Genomic DNA, 16,382 nt, shown 5'->3' with positions numbered 1-16,382 from the left:
GCTGTACTGGGGTCTAGAAAGGCAGAAAGTGTTGAAAATGCCCTTGTGACCCTAAGAGGGGACATGTAGTCCCAGGTGAGTCCAGGTGAGTTTTACCTGTGTCAGGCAGGAAGGGCTTGGTCTGGGCTCACCTCCCAGGGGTGCTCATCCTGCCATCCTTTATAAGAGGTTTATCAAGTTTGTAAAGTTGCAGCACATCATAAGTTCTAGAAACTGCACACTCTTCCCAGGACTCCAATCTTAGGTAGCCTGAGGGCTCACATGCACTCCAAGCACCAGCCTAACCTGAGACCTTTCTATCTGAACTCTGTTTATTTCTGACTCTTAACTCCATCACTGCGGAGGTCCTAGTCTCCATCCCTAGCTCCCAAAGGAGTCATTGTGTTATCTGAAAGTGAGAAACTTGGCTTTATGTGCCAGTCTAGGATTTGAACCTTCACATGCCAGCTCCTTGGTGCTGACACTTACTTCATGCTTGCCTCTGCCTTTTTTTTTTTCTTAAAAGATTTTATTTATTTATTTGACAAACAGAGATCACAAGTAGGCAGAGAGGCAGGCAGAGACTGGGAGGGGGTGAAGCAGGCTCCCTGCTGAGCAGAGAGCCCAATGCGGGGCTCGATCCCAGGACCCTGAAATCATGACCTGAGCCAAAGGCAGAGGCTTAACCCACTGAGCCACCCAGGTGCCCCTCTGCCTCTGCTTTTTGTCACAGAGCACAACCCCTGTCTTCATCCTTCCTGAATATTGAACTACTGGTTTTTCTTTTAAAAAATTTTTTTTCTGGGGCACTTGGGTGGCTCAGTTGGTTAGGCACTTGACTTCGGCTCAGGCCATGATCTCAGAATCCTGGGATTGAACCCTGAATGTCTGCTCACCCCCTCCTCCCGCTCCCCTCTAGCCACTCATGCTTCCTAGCACATGCTTTCCCTCTCAAATAAATTTTTTAAAGAAATAAAAAATATGGGGCGCTTGGGTGGCTCAGTGGGTTAAAGCCTCTGCCTTCAGTTCAGGTCATGATCTCAGGGTTCTGGGATCGAGCCCCGCATCGGGCTCTCTGCTTGGTGGGAAGCCTGCTTCCTCCTCCCTCTCTCTTTGCCTGCCTCTCTGCCTACTTGTGATCTCTATCTGTCAAATAAAATAAATAAAATCTTTTATATATATATATATATATATATATATATATATATATATATATATATAATTTCTGATGTCCAGGAAAGATCTACACAAAAATTCAAGCAATATACATTTTTTTTTTTTTTAAAGATTTTATTTATTCATTTGAAAGGCAGAGATTACAAGTAGGCAGAGAGAGAGAGAGGAGGAAGCAGGCTCCCCGCTGAGCAGAGAGCCCGATGCGGGGCTCGATCTCAGGACTCTGAGACCATGACCTGAGCCGAAGGCAGAGGCTTTAACCCACTGAGCCACCCAGGCGCCCCAAGCAATATACATTTTTAAAAAGATTTTATTTATTGGGGCGCCTGGGTGGCTCAGTGGATTAAGCCGCTGCCTTCAGCTCAGGTCATTTATTTATTTGACAGAGAGAGATCACAAGTAAGCAGAGAGGCAGGCAGAGAGAGAGAGAGGGAGAAGCAGGCTCCCTGCTGAGCAGAGAGCCCGATGCGGGGCTCGATCCCAGGACCCTGAGATCATGACCTGAGCCGAAGGCAGAGGCTCAACCCATTGAACCACCCAGATGCCCGCAATATACATTTAAAAAAAAATCAAATTAAGCCCGCTCTCTTCTGAGACCTCAAGTAATCACCATCAAATATTTGGTGTATTTTCTCCCAGACCTACATAAAAATTTATACATAAATGATTTTCTAAAAATGTGTTTTTTACGAGTTTTTTTTTTCTAAAAATGTGCTTTTCCACACATTGCCTTATTCACTTATTGTGAACTTGTGTTTAGAACATCGATATCTTCTGTGTTCAATTTAACAGCTTTAGTGTTCCATTGTTACCATAAATTAGTGCCATACTAATGAAATTGGGGTTGTTTCCAATTTTTCATCATTTCAAACAGCCTAGCAATTAGCACATTTGTGCATCTAGCTTTGTGCACTTGTGTAACCACCTCTGTAGGATAAATTCCTGGAAATGGAATTTGAGTCGAAACTATGTACATTTAAATTTTTAACAAAATTTTTAAAGGTTTTATTTATTCATTTTGAAAGAGAGAGACAGAGTAAGAGCATGAGAGGGTAGCTCAGAGGGAGAAGGAGACTCTCCATGTTGCTGGGAGCCTGATGTGGGACTCCATCCCAGGACTCCCAAGACCATAACCTGAGCCGAAGACAGTTGCTTAACCAACTGAGCCACCCAGGTGCCCAAATTTTTAACAAATATTATTAAACTGACTTCCAGAAAAGGTGTATTTACATTTACACAGTGAGTGCCTGTTTTCCATATATACTTGCCAAATTGATGCTATGAGTTTTTTTCAAGTTTGTCAGATAAAAAGTATTTTATTATTGCTGTATTTCATATCACTTGTGGTTGTGGTTGAACATGTTTGTTGGTAATTTCTGTTTCTTTGGTGAATTATCTGCTCATGTCCTTCGTTTGGGTTGTTTTTTCCTTTTCTTATCAACTCAGAAATCTGATACACTGTGTCAATCTTTTTCATGTGTTTGAAATCTTTTTCCATAGGGTGCCTAGCTCCTTGAGTCAGTGGAGTGTGTGCCTCTTAATCTTGGGATCGTGAGTTTGAGCCCCACCTTGGGTGTAGAGATCACTTAGAATCTAAAAAAATATTTTCCTAGTTTAATCTTCATAGTTTGAGTTTGCCAAATAGACGTTTTAATTGAGAACATGATAAAACTTAAAAAGTGTTTCAGTCTGTTTCTGGTTGGCATGCCATTTTAGAAAGACCTTCTCCAACCCAAGGTTAAAAGAATGTTCACCCATTTTTCGCTTTTAATGTTTTGTTTCTACATTTAAATCTTTTGGCATAACGAATGAAATAGAAATCCAGCTTCCCACACTCTCCCTTAAGTAGCTAATCAAGAAACCACCATTGAGTAATTGTTTTCCCCTTAAAATAACCAACCTTTATCATATCCATGCCAAATTCCCATGTGCATTTGGAGCTATTTCTGGACTCTATTCTGATGGATGTGCCAGGCCTGTGCCAATCCCAGCATACTGTGCCTTTATTTCAACTTTTAATATTGGTAGGCTGGGTCCCCCCGTTACTCATCTGTTTCAGAACGTTCTGGTTTTTCTCACTATCATTCTGGATGAACTTTTGCATTATTTTGTCAAGTTTCCTAACTCATCCTTTTAGAATTTAGAGACTGCATCAAATTTATGGATTCAGGGAAAACATTATCTTTTATATTATGGCCTTCTTATCTACAAACAAGTTATTACTCTGCTTATGGAAATATTCCTGGTTGAACTCAAAGGACTTTAGTTTTATTGATTGACCGAATATAAGTCCTATACATTATTAAAGTTACTTTGAGGTATTTTAGGATTCCTGTTGCTCTTATAAGCAGGATATTTGCTTCCACTAATTTTCTAATTATTAAAAAGGTTTCAGAAATTGTGCTATTTGTGACAACACTGAGGCGTTGTGCTAAGTGAAATAAGTCAGACAGAAAGGCAAATATTCTATGATCTCACTTATATGCGGAACCTAAAACAACAAAAAACTCACAGACATGGAGAACAGGTTGGTAGTTGTCAGAGATGGGGCTGGGGCATGGGCAAAATTCGTGAAGGTGGTTCAAGGTACAAACTTCCAGTTATCAGATAAGTAAGTCCTAGAGTAGTAATGTATACCATAGTGACTATAGTTAACAATAACATTTGAAAGTTGCTAAGAGGGTTGATCTTAAAAGTTCTCATCACAAGGAAAGAAACTGTAGCTATGTGTGGGGATGGATGTTAACTACACTTATTGTGACAATCATTTCACAATATATACATACATCCAATCATGTTGGACACCTGAAACTAATACAATTTTATATGTTGATATATCTCAATTAAAAAATTAAAATGTAGAAAGCTATTTCTTGTTCATATTCTGTTCTTATCTCTTTATCCAATTCTCCTTTATACAATTCAGTCTAGGCCTGGAGTATTAGTTCTAGGTTGATGATTCCTAATGTCCACAGTCTTTTAATCTTTTCCCAACTTCTCATCTCTCCCAAACTCTCATTTCTAACTTGGTGTTTCCCAAATTCTAAAAACTGTCATATTGCTGTCACTATTTTCCATATTCTGTCTATCATACCTGCACCATTATTTAACACTTTTCTTTAAAATAACTAATTAAAAATAAATTTAGCTTTATCTTGTACAATAATATCCAAGGAATATTCATTAATACTTTGATATGCTGGTTTTAATTTATCTAATAGGAATGAAAATAAATAGAAAACTACTGAAACTTGAAAAAAAATTATTCTTGGGGCACGTGGCTGGCTGGCTCAGTCTGTAGAGCGTGCGAGTCTTGACCTCTGGGTTCTAAGTTTGAGCCCCATGTTGGGTGTAGATTAAAAATAAAATCTTAAAAAAAAAACCCATAAAATGTTCTTCAGATTGCTGCAACATCTCTTCTATCATCCACCACACTTTCTGAAAGTCTGTTCTAGCTGGTAACAAACCTTTCAACCCGGGTATTAACCACTGCTTCCAATTCAGCGTTCTTCCCTCAAAATCCCTCTTACCCCACTAGCTTTGCTCTATCAAAGTGATCATTTCCCCCATCCCAGGAGTTCTAAAATTGGGCTTCTCGGATGCCCCATTCAGCTCCTTCATTTCCCACTGAAGGATGTTCTTCCATCTCCGTCTTGCCCTCCATTCTCCTAGACACTTTTTTATCCTCCTTGGTGATTGCTTCCTGAGGATCAGAATCTTGCTTTGATGCCCATCTCTCTGAACCAGCATCATTTGTGGTTGACTCATTGCCCTTTGCATTATTTAAACACATTTCCTGCCCTACCCTATCTTCTGTTCTGCAGACAATCATACTGTGTGTGACCTTGGCACTTTTCCTCTTCACCCTGCTCATCCAAACTTTACCTGTCCTTTTAGGCTCACTTTCTAGAAAGCCTTCTTAGATGATTCCTACAACCCCCCCTTACTGCTGTAGCAACATCTGGTGTTGTCCCAGGTGTCTCATCCCCGAGTGGACTACAGGCTGCCTAAGGGCAGGCTTCAGTCTGAATGCTCCTGCATGGGTGTGTTCCCAAGCACAAGGAAGCTCACTCAGTAGGCATTTCCAGACTTCCCTCCACCTCCACCTCTCCCCAGTACCTGCCACAGCCACTCACTCCTCCCTGCCCCCCCACCTCCAACTCCCACCAACCACCCGCCAAGAGGGAAAAGAAACAGGTGTAAGAAAAGCAGAGCACACTGAACTATAAGAAGCCAGTTCTACGATCATTAGTCTTTTAATATATTATTCTGAAAAGAAAGGAATTAAAAAAAAGTTCCTGACATCTCTTCTGATTTTTTTTAAAAATTTAAATAAATACCCCGCCCACCCCCCACCCGCTAAAATTTCCCTCCTTCCCCATCACCCCGCCCATCCCTGGTGCTACCCCCTCACCCCAGAGCTAAATAAGATGCCTGTTACACAGCAGGCCACACTCACTACCAAATTCTGGCTGTGGTAAAATACTGTAAATGAATCTGCGGCCCTCAGCTCGCTGGGGCCCCTCCCTCCTCTTGCTTGGCTCCCCAATCCACACCAATCCCCACGGCCAGGATGGGTGTGGCTGTGCCAGCTTCAGGCTTGGGGAGAGCGCCAACTTGGTTCCCTTTAATTGCCCCCCACTGCCTACTCCCTGCCCAGGAGTAGGTCAGAAGAGGCCAGAACTGCCCTCCCAACTAAAATAAATAACGAAATAAATACCCCCTCCCCACTCCTGGCTCTATAAAGAGCCCCTCTACCTCACACTCGCTAGCCCCCTCCTTCACCTGACCCGCCCCGCCCTTCCTCCCTTCCCTTTCCTCCTCCCCCATGCTGACCTCCAAGATTGGCCTTTGCCCTCTCAGGAGGAGTCTGCCTGGCCCAGCATGGAGAGCAGCGAAGGGCCTCACCCCCAACCTCAAACCCTCCTCCCCAAATTTCAGGGGATGCGGGTGGGGCGGGCGTGCCCGATGGGCCTGGCAGATACCCCCGTCTGGGGGGTGGGGGTTGTTAGGGTGCAAGGCTGGGGCTTCTCCCTGGCTTTCTCTCACCTGGTCCTTCAAGTGTCCCTCTTTCAAGGCAAGTCTCCCGGAGAGCCGGGCACCCCCGCCCCGCTCCCCAGTCCGGTGCCCGGGCCTCCCGGCCTCCTCAGATGGCAGTGTCCCAGAGGACGGTGTGCTGCCGGCGGCAGGGCGGGGTGCCGGACTTGCGGGGCTCCGGCCCCCGCCGCCAGCTGGGGAGGATGGGCATGCTTTCCTGCTTGCAGAGGCCTCGGTCGGGGCGGTGGCGGGCCTTGATCTCTTTGCACACGCAGCGCTTGCGCTCGATCACCTCCAGCAGCTTGCCGTCGCGCTCGCGGGCGGGCTGAGGCGGCAGGGGCAGCGGCAGCGGCAGCGCGGGCTGGGTCTGTGCCCCTTCCTCCCGCCCGCCGGCCCGCGACGAGGGGAGGAAGGCGAAAGGAGGGGGAGGTCAAGGACCTCAGAGCGACCAGGCCCGGTCCCCCACCGCAAAGACCAATGTCTTCCCCCAGAAGCAAGTCCTCTCTTGCTTCTGGCCTGTGTCCTCTCCCCCTGGCTGGGAGTGTGTGTGCCGGTGGGGGGGGGGGGCAGGGACAGAAACCCACTTCTTGCACCTAGTGGGTGCCCTAGTGCCAGGCTGGACCCGTCTTACCCTAAGGAATGGGCACCCCTTTAAAGAACTGTCTTCCCAGTAGAATGCACTTTTCAAATTGGTACCCCCATTTTCTAAATGCAGGAAGGCCCATGGCAAGCTAGTGGTAGCAGCTGTCTGGCTGTCCCCATGGAATACAGCCCCTCCCAGGATGCCTACTGGACTGTGCCAGCCCCTGCCCCAACCCCGCCCCGAGGTGGCCTCCTACTTTTCTTTCCACACCCAGACCTTCTTCTCCACCTACTCCTTCACAAATAAAAGAAAACCCAACATGGTCTTCCCCTCACCTGGCTTGGGGCATCCCTAGGCTGGCTGCAGGGTCGGGGGGTGTGGAGCGCGGCCTGCCGGACTCCAGATGTGGAGGCCGAGCGCCCCAGGCGGTAGCCTCCTGTGAAGTCTGAGGGGGACAGATGATAAGTGACAAGGATATAGGGGCCTCCAGGTTCCCCTCCCACAGCCCTCTCCAGGCTACCCCTGACTCAGCAGGGGAAGCAAGGGGATTGCGACGTCGTGTCAGAATGGAGGGCCCAGGACATGGAACCTGGGAGACCTCGCCCCTTCCAGCCCCATCTCTGTAAGGGCCCCGGGTGGGGTGTCACCTCCATTGCGGTGGCAAGCAGGAAACGTCTGGCAGGGTACAGGTAGCGCTGTGCGGCTCCCTCCTCGGTCCCCTCCGTGGTGGATCCTGGCCAGCAGGCCCTCTGCCCCCTGACTCCTCACTGGAATCCCTGATGCCATGGGGCCTCGCTCCTCACGCTCCGCCTTGCCTGGACCCTCACTGCCATTCCAGGCCCGGCCACCATCCTCGACCTCTGCTGGGATAACAAGAAGAGCTTAGTGCCTGCCCACGGGAAGGGTCTTGCTGTCCCCCTAGCTACACCCACTGCGCCACGCGTGGACCAGAAGTGACTGCCCTTTCGCAAGTCACAGCAGAGAAGGGAGAGAACCTATTTCACACTCCCCCCCCCCACACACACAGGAGGGACCCCAATAGTGCCACTTTCCTTTCCACCCATCGGTGCCATCCCTGGCCTCAGACTAGTATTTGCTACCCCCAGACCCTTCTCTGTGGTCACAGGAGGGTCTCCCCTACCCCAGCTTCAGCTCCACAGCCTCTCCCGCCTGAGAGGGCCGCAGTGACCACCCATGAAACACAGAGGGGGGAGAGATCCCAAATCCTGAGCCGGGAAGAGGGGGGGTGTTGGGGGCAGGGCTGCTAGGGAACTAAGCTCAGCTCCGAGAGGAGGCCTGGCACAGCATTGCGTTGCCAGGCAACGGTAGGGGCCTCCCTCTCCTCTCCCTCCTGTCTGGATGGGTTGCCATGGCAACAACTGGGAGGCAGCTGTGTTTAGCTCCTAGTGTGCGTGCACTCACACACACACACACACAGACCCCTGCAGCCTAGCAAAGGGAAGGGCAGGGAGTAGAGCAGGACAGGGCAGGAGGTGGTTACCCCTGGGGCCAGATTCTAGCCTCTCCCCACTGTAGATCTTCCTGCCCGTCCAGCACGCACACGGGGACCCTGGCCCCTCAGCCTGCTGCGTGCTCTTATTCTCCAGTCTCCTTGAAAACTTCCCACTTCAGGACAATGGGTTGTAGCTTCCAGACAAGCCCTCCAACGCTTCCTCGAGATCATCACACGCGTCCCCAGTTCCTCCACCCCCAAATTCCCGCCCCTCACTCACTGTCCAGCTCTTTTGCTTTTCTCCCTCCATACAGGACCTTCCTCTGCAGAGCCCAGCCTGCTCCAAATGTCGCGGCGCCCATCTCCTCTTCCTCCTCCTCTGGTGTCCCTGCACTGGCGATGACATGCGCGCAGGAGATGCTGGCAAAGGCACCCCCGTCGGTCCCTTGCTCCTGCAGCTGGATCTTGACCATGGGGGATGGGGCCCCCATTCCACAGCCCTTATTCAGCACCCCCCCGGCCTTGAGGCTCTCATAGGCAGGGGGTCTCTTGAGCCCAGCTGCTGCAGCCGGGTAGGTCCATAGGGGAGTCAGGGGGCCCGCAGTCGGGTCCGGAAGGCTGTGTGGGGAGGCCAGGCAGCCCCGATGGTGGAGGACCCCAGCTGCCGCGCCCATGGCCCCGCTGTGGGGGCTGGACTTCCCAGGCACTGGGGGCCTCGAGCTGGTGCACAGCATTCCATGGAGGACCGAGATCTCCTTCTCCGTCTTTGGTTCCCCAACACCTAGGGGTGGACCAGCTGGCAGGACAGAATGCGTGGTCACCTTGACTGCCGAGTACACCATGGTGTAAGACACAGCCTTGTCCTTGGGGGGGCCAGGGAGCAAGGCGGCCGGGGCAGGAGGGGCTGCCGGCACCCCTGCCGCCTTGGGGCAGATCATGCTGTGGGAGTTGGGGAGCTCCCGCTCCCCCCGGGGCTGGCCAGAGCCCTGGGGTGGCAACGGTGTTGAGTGGCTCCGGGCCCGACCCGAGGGTCCCAGCAGCAGCAGGTTGGCAGCAGGAGGCGGAGGCGGTGGGGGAGGCGTCTCCCGCTCCCGGGCAGGCACTTGGGGAGCTGGGGTGGAGCCCGTTGGCTCCTTCGAGTGGCAGAGGACCGGTAGCCTCGAGACCCCATCGCCAGGGGTTCGGGAAGCAGCCTTGGCTTGGGGGAAGGCCAGGAGCGGAGGACGGTGCTGGAGGAGGTTGGGGAAGGGCGGGGGGATTTCACAAGGAGTGGCCTTGGTAGGTGTCCCATCCCTCCTGCTTGGGAGGGCTGACGCTGGCCGGCGGTGGGCGTGGGGCTGCAGGGCGGGAGGCTGGTGTGGCAAGGAGCTTGCGGTCAATGGGGGGGCCCCGTTGGGCCGGCCTTCTCCTGCCTCCTCGGGCAGCGGGTACTTCATCTCCTCATATATGGCCTCGCTCTCCTCTGAGTCCGAGTCGGCGCCCGCTGGAGGGCTTGGGCCCCTTCCCCCAAGAGGGGGCCCAGTCAGGCCCCCGCCACTTCGTCCTCCTCTCCTGAAGACATCCCCCACCATCTCAATGTACACGGGCTCCTCTTCCTGGGCACCCACCTCGGGGTCCCCGGCTATGCAGGACCCCCTACTGAGGCGCTGAAGGGGCAGATTCCCCCCACGAGGAGAGGGGGCTGGGGGACAGGACTCATCGAAGGAGACCGAGAGCTGGGTGTTCGGGCTTCTCCGGGGCTTCTGTGGCGGAACCTTCCGGCTGGACTCTCGGCCCTCTGGGGTTGGCTTCTGTGAGCCTGGCCAGAATGGGAAGGAGAAAAATAAACCGGGCTCTTAGTGGGGACAGGAGACGGGCAGACCCCTTCCGATCTCTTAACTCAGCTGCAAGGGCGTACCTGTGTCTTTTATTTTCCCCACACCCCTCAACTTAAAGCACGGTGGTGGGTTCCCTCTCTCCCAGCCTGCTCTCAGTCCTTCTGACAGAACTCCCCAGAATCCGCAGCTCCCACCGTGAATTCTGTCCCGCCCTCGTGTCCCTTCAAGGCCACCCCTTCCCCTGGAATGGACTTTTCGGGGGAGCTTCCCCTGCCCTTGAATGGTTCATCTCAGGCCCTTCCAAAAAGAAACCACCCCCCCACCACCACCACTCCCACTGAGAATGGAACCTTCCATTTCCTTAGCTCTTCCCTGAATGAACCCTCCCCAGTAGGCCTCTCTAGGCCTGGAATGGATCATCCCAGCTCCTCGGGAGGGTTGGGGGTGTCTCACCTGCTTTCTTGCTGGGGGGCATCTCTACGCCCGACCCTGCCATGCTGAGCTTGGTGCTGGGATGTCTCCGGGGCTTGGCAGGGGGTCTTCGGGCACTGCTGTCCTCTGTGAGACCCCCGCCTCCCGCCCCAGGTCCACCCCCAACACTGTCCATGCTGCCCACTGAATGGCAGGAGAGTGACCGTGGGGCCATGGCGCTGCGGCAGGGGTGGGGGGTGTGCTCCTGGGAGGCTGGCATCGTCATGAAGCCCATCCTGAGGGAGCGGCGCAGCGAGGCGATGTCCCGCACCCGGACCCCAGGCCCCGGGCCGGCCCCGGACCCTGCGGGGCCTGCAGGAGCCACCTCCTTACTGGAGCTGGGGAGAGAAGGCCAGGATGGAACAGAGGCTGGGCCTCGGGCCTGGGCCTCCCCCTCCTCTACCCTCAGAGGGGTGCGCAGCCCTGTGCCTTCCCAGGAGGAGGAGGAGGAGGAGGAGGAGGAGGAGGAGGAAGGGGCCTGGGGTGGGGATGGGAGGCTGCCTGAAGGTCTAGGACAGCGAAGTAGAAACTTCTGGCAGAATCCCTAGGCTTTAGAACAGACAAGGAAATCGGGGAGGCACAGCGAGTAGGGATGAGCGAAGGGGTCAGTATGTGTGCAGGGGAGCGTCCCTGGAGCTGTCTGATCCCAGCCTGGGCATATCTGGCACAGGGCCCTTGTGTGGATGGCTTCATGCATAGGTAGAGAGACACAAACAGGCAGCACAGCCCCGCCGGGCACAGACACCTGCCGCCAGGGCTCTGCTCCTCACGCTCACCAGCCCACACCTGGCCTCTGGCCTCCCAGCGTGTCCGGCTGCCGCGGCCTCCGCTCCCACACCGACCCGCGCCTCCCTTCCCCGCCGAGGGCTGTACAGCCGCATCGCCAGAGCGGCCTCCTCCTGCTGATCCTTCTCCTCCCTTCCTCTGGCTCTGCCTCTCCCTGGGTGCCGGTGCCATCCTTTCTCTGTCACCCTCCCAGGCTCACCCCCATTCCCTCTCACTGCCCCTGAGCTTCTGTGCGAGTGAAGGGAGGGGCGGCTGGCAGGGGAGAGGGGAGAGCCACTGCGGGGTGGGCTCTCATTAAGGCCCTGTCTGCTAACCCTTCATTAGGGAGAGATCACTGCAGTCATAGCTCTGATTAATCTAATTAACAACAAGAATTAAACTCCACAGTTTCGAGGAGGGAGAAGGGAGCAGGGAGGTGGCTCTGACTCAGGCTCCAAGAGGCTGTGCTGTCAATGGGAGTGAAGAGAGAGGGGAGCGAGCGGGAGAGGCCAGGATCCAGGTCCCTGGGAGAGCAAGGAGAGGCCAAACAGGGAGAGGTCCCCAGGCCTGGCTCCTCGGCAGGGCCCAGCCTTCACGACTCCCACCACGACACTCACACGCACACACACAACCCTGCCCCTTGGCCACTCGCCCGCCGCCCCCAGCAGCGGAGCTGGGGAGAGGGCCAAACGGATCTTCTCTGGTACCCCGCGAGTGACCCTGTCCCTGGACCAGGAGGGCAGTGGGGCCTGCCCCTTCCAAGGTCACGTGACGGGGGAGCCTGGAACCAACCCCATACTGACAGAAAGGAGAAGACTACAGGCCAGAGGTGAGTCAGGAAGGAGTGACTCGGGCTTCCAGGGGTGGGGAAGAGCCAACAGGGTGCTCCTGAGCTGGAAGGCCACCCCCCCCCCCAAGAGGCCAGGACAAGGGCTGGAACCAGGGGCCAGCAGCAGGGTGGGGACAGGGTGTATGCAATCCAGCAATTCTGTACTGAGCACAGACTCTCAGATCAGACTCATGAGCAGGCGGCTGGACCCAGGAAGGGCAGAGGGATGTGGCCCAGCCACCAAGGAAGCGGAGGTGGGACAGCCCACGGGGCAGATCTCTAGGACCACGGCCTTACCTCCTCTTGGCCTCCTCCTCCTTGTGCTGCCTCCACTCCAGCTTGGTTTTTCGGTAGAGGAGGTTCATGTCGTGGGGCAGGAGGTGGGGGCTGGGGGGCCCTGCTCAGCGCCACCAGGCCCGGGGGGCGGCCCTCCCTGGGTCCCGGATCCACTTGGTGGGGGAGAGGGGAAGGAAAAAAAGAAAGATGTGGGGTGGGTGGGGGCCAGGAATGAATGAGAAAGAGAAAGAGAGAGAGAGAAAGGAGTGGAGATGTGACTTGGGTCCTCAGAGAGTGGCAAACAGATGGAGGCAGAGAAAACCCAACACCGCCTCTAGGACCCACAGACAGACAGACACAGGATATGTGTACAGAGTCACACACCCTGACAAAGGTGTTCAGTGCCACAAATACACCTCCCGGAGAGATCAGCTCGACACAGATTCCCATCCTGTAAATACACCCAGATGTACCACACAGACAGGCCCGGCAAATACACAGCAGCCTCACAGCCACACAAATACACGTTCAGATACACAAACCACCAGGCCACAGACCCATATCTACACACAGAGGACCAGACACAGATCAGATGGGTAAACACAACCTAGGAACAGGCAGACACACACAGACATAAACACCCCCGACACACCCACAGCACACACAGACCTCCAGACACACACACACCCCGGCTACGGGGAGCTGGACATACCTACAGACAAGGAGTTCTGCTACGGCCTACTTGAGTACATTGTACCCCACTGGGGAAGGGGGAGATGGTCAGAATCTCCACCCCCTCCCGGGCCCTGACGCTGGGGATGTCATGAGGGCAGGGTGAGGATTCTGGCAAAGGGGTGGGGGGCACTCGGAGTTGGGCATCTACAATACTACCCAACCATCCATTTCCATTCCCTGCGGGCAGTTTTCCCTTCCAGTCCTCTGCCTGGGCCCCGGGCCTCCGTCCACCCCTATGCCTGCGTCCCGGTCCCTCAGTGACAGTCTCCACCTCCCTCGATGATGGCCCAGATCCCCTTCTTCCTCCTCCAGGATCTGGGAGGCTCCCGGCTTCCCTCTTCCAGTCTCTGCCCTCAATCCCACCCGGGGGGTCTCCCGTCTGGCCCCATGGCTACCTTCTGAGCTGCGGCCTCCAGACCTGCTCTGGTTTCCCTCCCCCCAAACACACTCTCCTTTCCGCCGTCGGCCTCACCTCTCCTCCTAGGCGCCCCTCCTCACTGCCGTCCTCTCCCTTCCCTGTTTGTTCCAAACCTGGCGGCTTCATCCCCCTCTCCATCCAAGGGCCCCAGGTTCCCGGGCACCCCTCCCCTTCTCCTTGTCCTGCTACCCTGGGTTTCTCCGTCTCTCGCCCCGCCAATCCTCACTACTCCCTGTCCCCCCCACCCCACCTCCCAGCACCAAGGCTCCCCAATTTCCACATCACCGTACCTGGCCTGCCGGGCGCCGGCCCCCCCATGCCGGGCTCCGCCCGGAGCAGGAGGAGGGAGGAGGAGAGACAGAGAGAGACCGGGGGGAGCCGAGCTGGGCCCTGCCGCAGAGACAGCCCCGCCTCCGGGTCCGCCCCCAGACCCGCCCCCGGCCCCAAACCCACCCTTCCACACCCTCCAAGGACGGAGTGGGAGCGGCCGCGCCGCGCTGCGCCGCCGGGTTGGGTTGGGAGGCGCGGGGGCCGCAGAGCCAGCCGAGCCAGCGGGGGGACTCGGAGAAAGGTCGCGGGGCGCGGGGGACCTGCCGCCGGCCCGCCCCCGCTTTGAGGCGGCCGCTCCTCGTCGCCCCTCGGCCTCTGCCCGGCCGGGCGGTGTTCGGTTCGGTGTCCGAGGCCCCGGCGGAGCGAAGCGGGGCGCAGCGCGTAGCGGCGCCCCCCAGTGGCAGCCCGGGACCTGCACCCCCGCGCGTACCCCGTGTGCGCCTGGCGCTCTCCGGGTGCGCACCCCGCGTCCGGCCGGGGCGAGGCTGCGGCTGCGGGGCCCCGAGTGCAGTGAGGCGGCGAGGCCGGCAGGGGGTGCCGCTTTCCGGGCGGAGGGGCTCGGAGAGTCGTGAGCCCTACCTTCCGAGCCTCTGCCCAGCAGGGGGCGTGTTCCCCTGGCTGCACCCCATCTTCCTGCAGCCCCCCAGGTGCGGGGAGGGCGCCAGAGCTGGCTCTTCTAAAGCTGGTCGCGTATCACTGGAGCCTCCCCGGCGCCCGAACCTTGTTTCATGGCCTGGGCTCCAAGGCTTAACTCCAGTCCGCCCCAGCGGCTCAAGTCATCCTCTATTAACCTTAGACTCCGCGGCGGCGCCCACCAGGTCCTGGGTGCCCCGGGGATCGGCCTCTGACTGGGACCACCGCGGCAACGGCCCCGGGTGTGGTCGAGGCGGCCGCTAAGGGTCGCGACCTCGCACCCCCCTCCTCAATGCCTCTTCACCTTTGTCTTTAGTTCTGAGAAATCCTCCCTCGGAAATCCCTTTGCCGAACATCAGCTGCGAGAGGAGCCGGGTTTTACCCTTAAGTGGCTGAAAAATGGATCCCCCACCCCTAAACCCCCGAACGTTACTTTACGTTACTTTACATGGCAAATCTCTGCAGATGTGCTGTGTGGCTTTGGGTAAATCATACCACCTCTCTGAGAGATGCTTCATCTCATACCTACCTCCATGAAGTTGTTGGGGGGCAGCAAAGGAATACAAGGAGATTTGTAAGCTGTAAAATACATTAAAGAGCTATTATTATCCCCAGGAGAGGGAATACATTAAAATACATAACAGCCCTTTCACATTCACACCTTAGTGTGAATGAATTTTTATTTATTCATTCAATAAACATTTCTGCAGAGACCAGCAACGTCCCAGGGCCTGCAGACACGGAGGAGTCCCAAGTTGAGGCTGAGCGTCTGAGTTGGTGGGAAGGGGAGAGTCCAGAGATAAATTTTGAGTCCTTTGTAGCGAGTCAGCGCTGAAGGAAGGAGGATCTGGGGGCGGAGCAGCGGGGCAGTGTTCTGAGTATTGCCAGAGGGGAGAGAGGTGGGGGGGCTATGGGGTGTGTGGGAGGCTGCTTCCTGGACCTCAGAACTTGGGAGGCCTTTAGGACCTGGCTGAGGTAGCCTCTGTTACCAGGAAGGGAGAGAGGCAGAGTACAGATGCATCTTAACAAAGAAATTCAGGATATGTAAACGTGGAGACAGGCGTCATCGTTTTGTTTTCCCCCCAGCCCTAAAGAGTGGTTAAAAATTTCCGTGAGCTAGGGGTGCCTGGGTGGCTCAGTGGGTTGGGTCTCTGCCTTTATCTCAGGTCAGGATCTCAGGCTCCTGGGATCTGGCCCAGCATCGGGCTGTCTGCTCAGCAGGGATCCTACTTCGCCCCCTGCTTCTCTGCCTACTTGTGATCTCTCTTGCTCGCTCTGTCAAATAAAATCTTTAAAATTTTTTTTCCATGAGCTCAAGCTCATGTCCAAGCCTCAGTGCCATCAAACACTAACTGAGGCCTCGGGCAAATAAATAACTAAATGCCATCGAGCGTCTGTTTCCTTGACAGAAACACTGGAGTTCAAAACCGACCCCATCCCTGCCCTGGATTGTTTGGAGAATCTGTGAGATCACTATATAAAGCAGACGAATGTGAGGAATTTTCAGTGTCCTCAGGAATAGTTCCATTTGACCAAAATTAAGTAGAATCCATCTCCTTCTGAAGCTAGGAGTGAGGGCAGATGTGGCCGTTAGACCCCGCTTTTGCTCAGATGGCAGATTGAGGGTGCCAAAAGAGAGAAAAATGGACGTTGGAGGTTTATTTTTTCATGCCAAGCACACAGTGGGCCCTTCATGTATGTGTGAAGATCCTCCAAGAGCAAAGGGGGGTAGAATGGCAGAGGTGGGGTGCTTGGGGCTAGCCAAGTTTGTCCTGGCGTGCATCTGTGCGGGGGCACTGTGTGCCCCAGACATCTCTCCGTGTATGTGACCAGGGCTGGAGAGAAAGTGCAAGTCAGCACGTTTCTGAGCAGCCCTCTTT

At 54.8% G+C, this 16,382-nt stretch overlaps 1 protein-coding gene across 5 annotated transcripts; it reads right to left on the bottom strand.

Moving 5' to 3' along the window:
- Nucleotides 1-6,166: 6,166 nt before the first annotated feature.
- On the bottom strand, nt 6,167-13,945 carry NYAP1 (neuronal tyrosine phosphorylated phosphoinositide-3-kinase adaptor 1). Of its 5 annotated transcripts, none has more exons than XM_059154955.1 (7): nt 13,830-13,945; nt 12,408-12,559; nt 10,499-10,854; nt 8,509-10,026; nt 7,423-7,638; nt 7,111-7,220; nt 6,167-6,559 (listed from the first exon to the last, which is right to left on the bottom strand). In XM_059154955.1, the coding sequence occupies exons 2-7, from the start codon at nt 12,473-12,475 to the stop codon at nt 6,302-6,304; spliced, it is 2,526 nt and encodes an 841-aa protein (XP_059010938.1). In that variant the 5' UTR covers nt 12,476-12,559; nt 13,830-13,945; the 3' UTR covers nt 6,167-6,301. The 5 variants fall into 5 exon arrangements, with proteins under 5 accessions (XP_059010938.1, XP_059010935.1, XP_059010939.1 ...); XM_059154952.1 differs by having other exon boundaries at nt 6,167-6,575; nt 7,112-7,220; XM_059154956.1 differs by having other exon boundaries at nt 7,423-7,635.
- Between the last annotated feature and the right edge of the window lie 2,437 nt (nt 13,946-16,382).

This window comes from Mustela lutreola, chromosome 17, assembly GCF_030435805.1.
Source record: "Mustela lutreola isolate mMusLut2 chromosome 17, mMusLut2.pri, whole genome shotgun sequence".
NCBI classification, from domain to species: Eukaryota; Metazoa; Chordata; class Mammalia; order Carnivora; family Mustelidae; genus Mustela; species Mustela lutreola.
The sequence above is the reverse complement of the archived record's forward strand: the minus strand, read 5'-3'. Positions and strand labels throughout refer to the sequence as shown.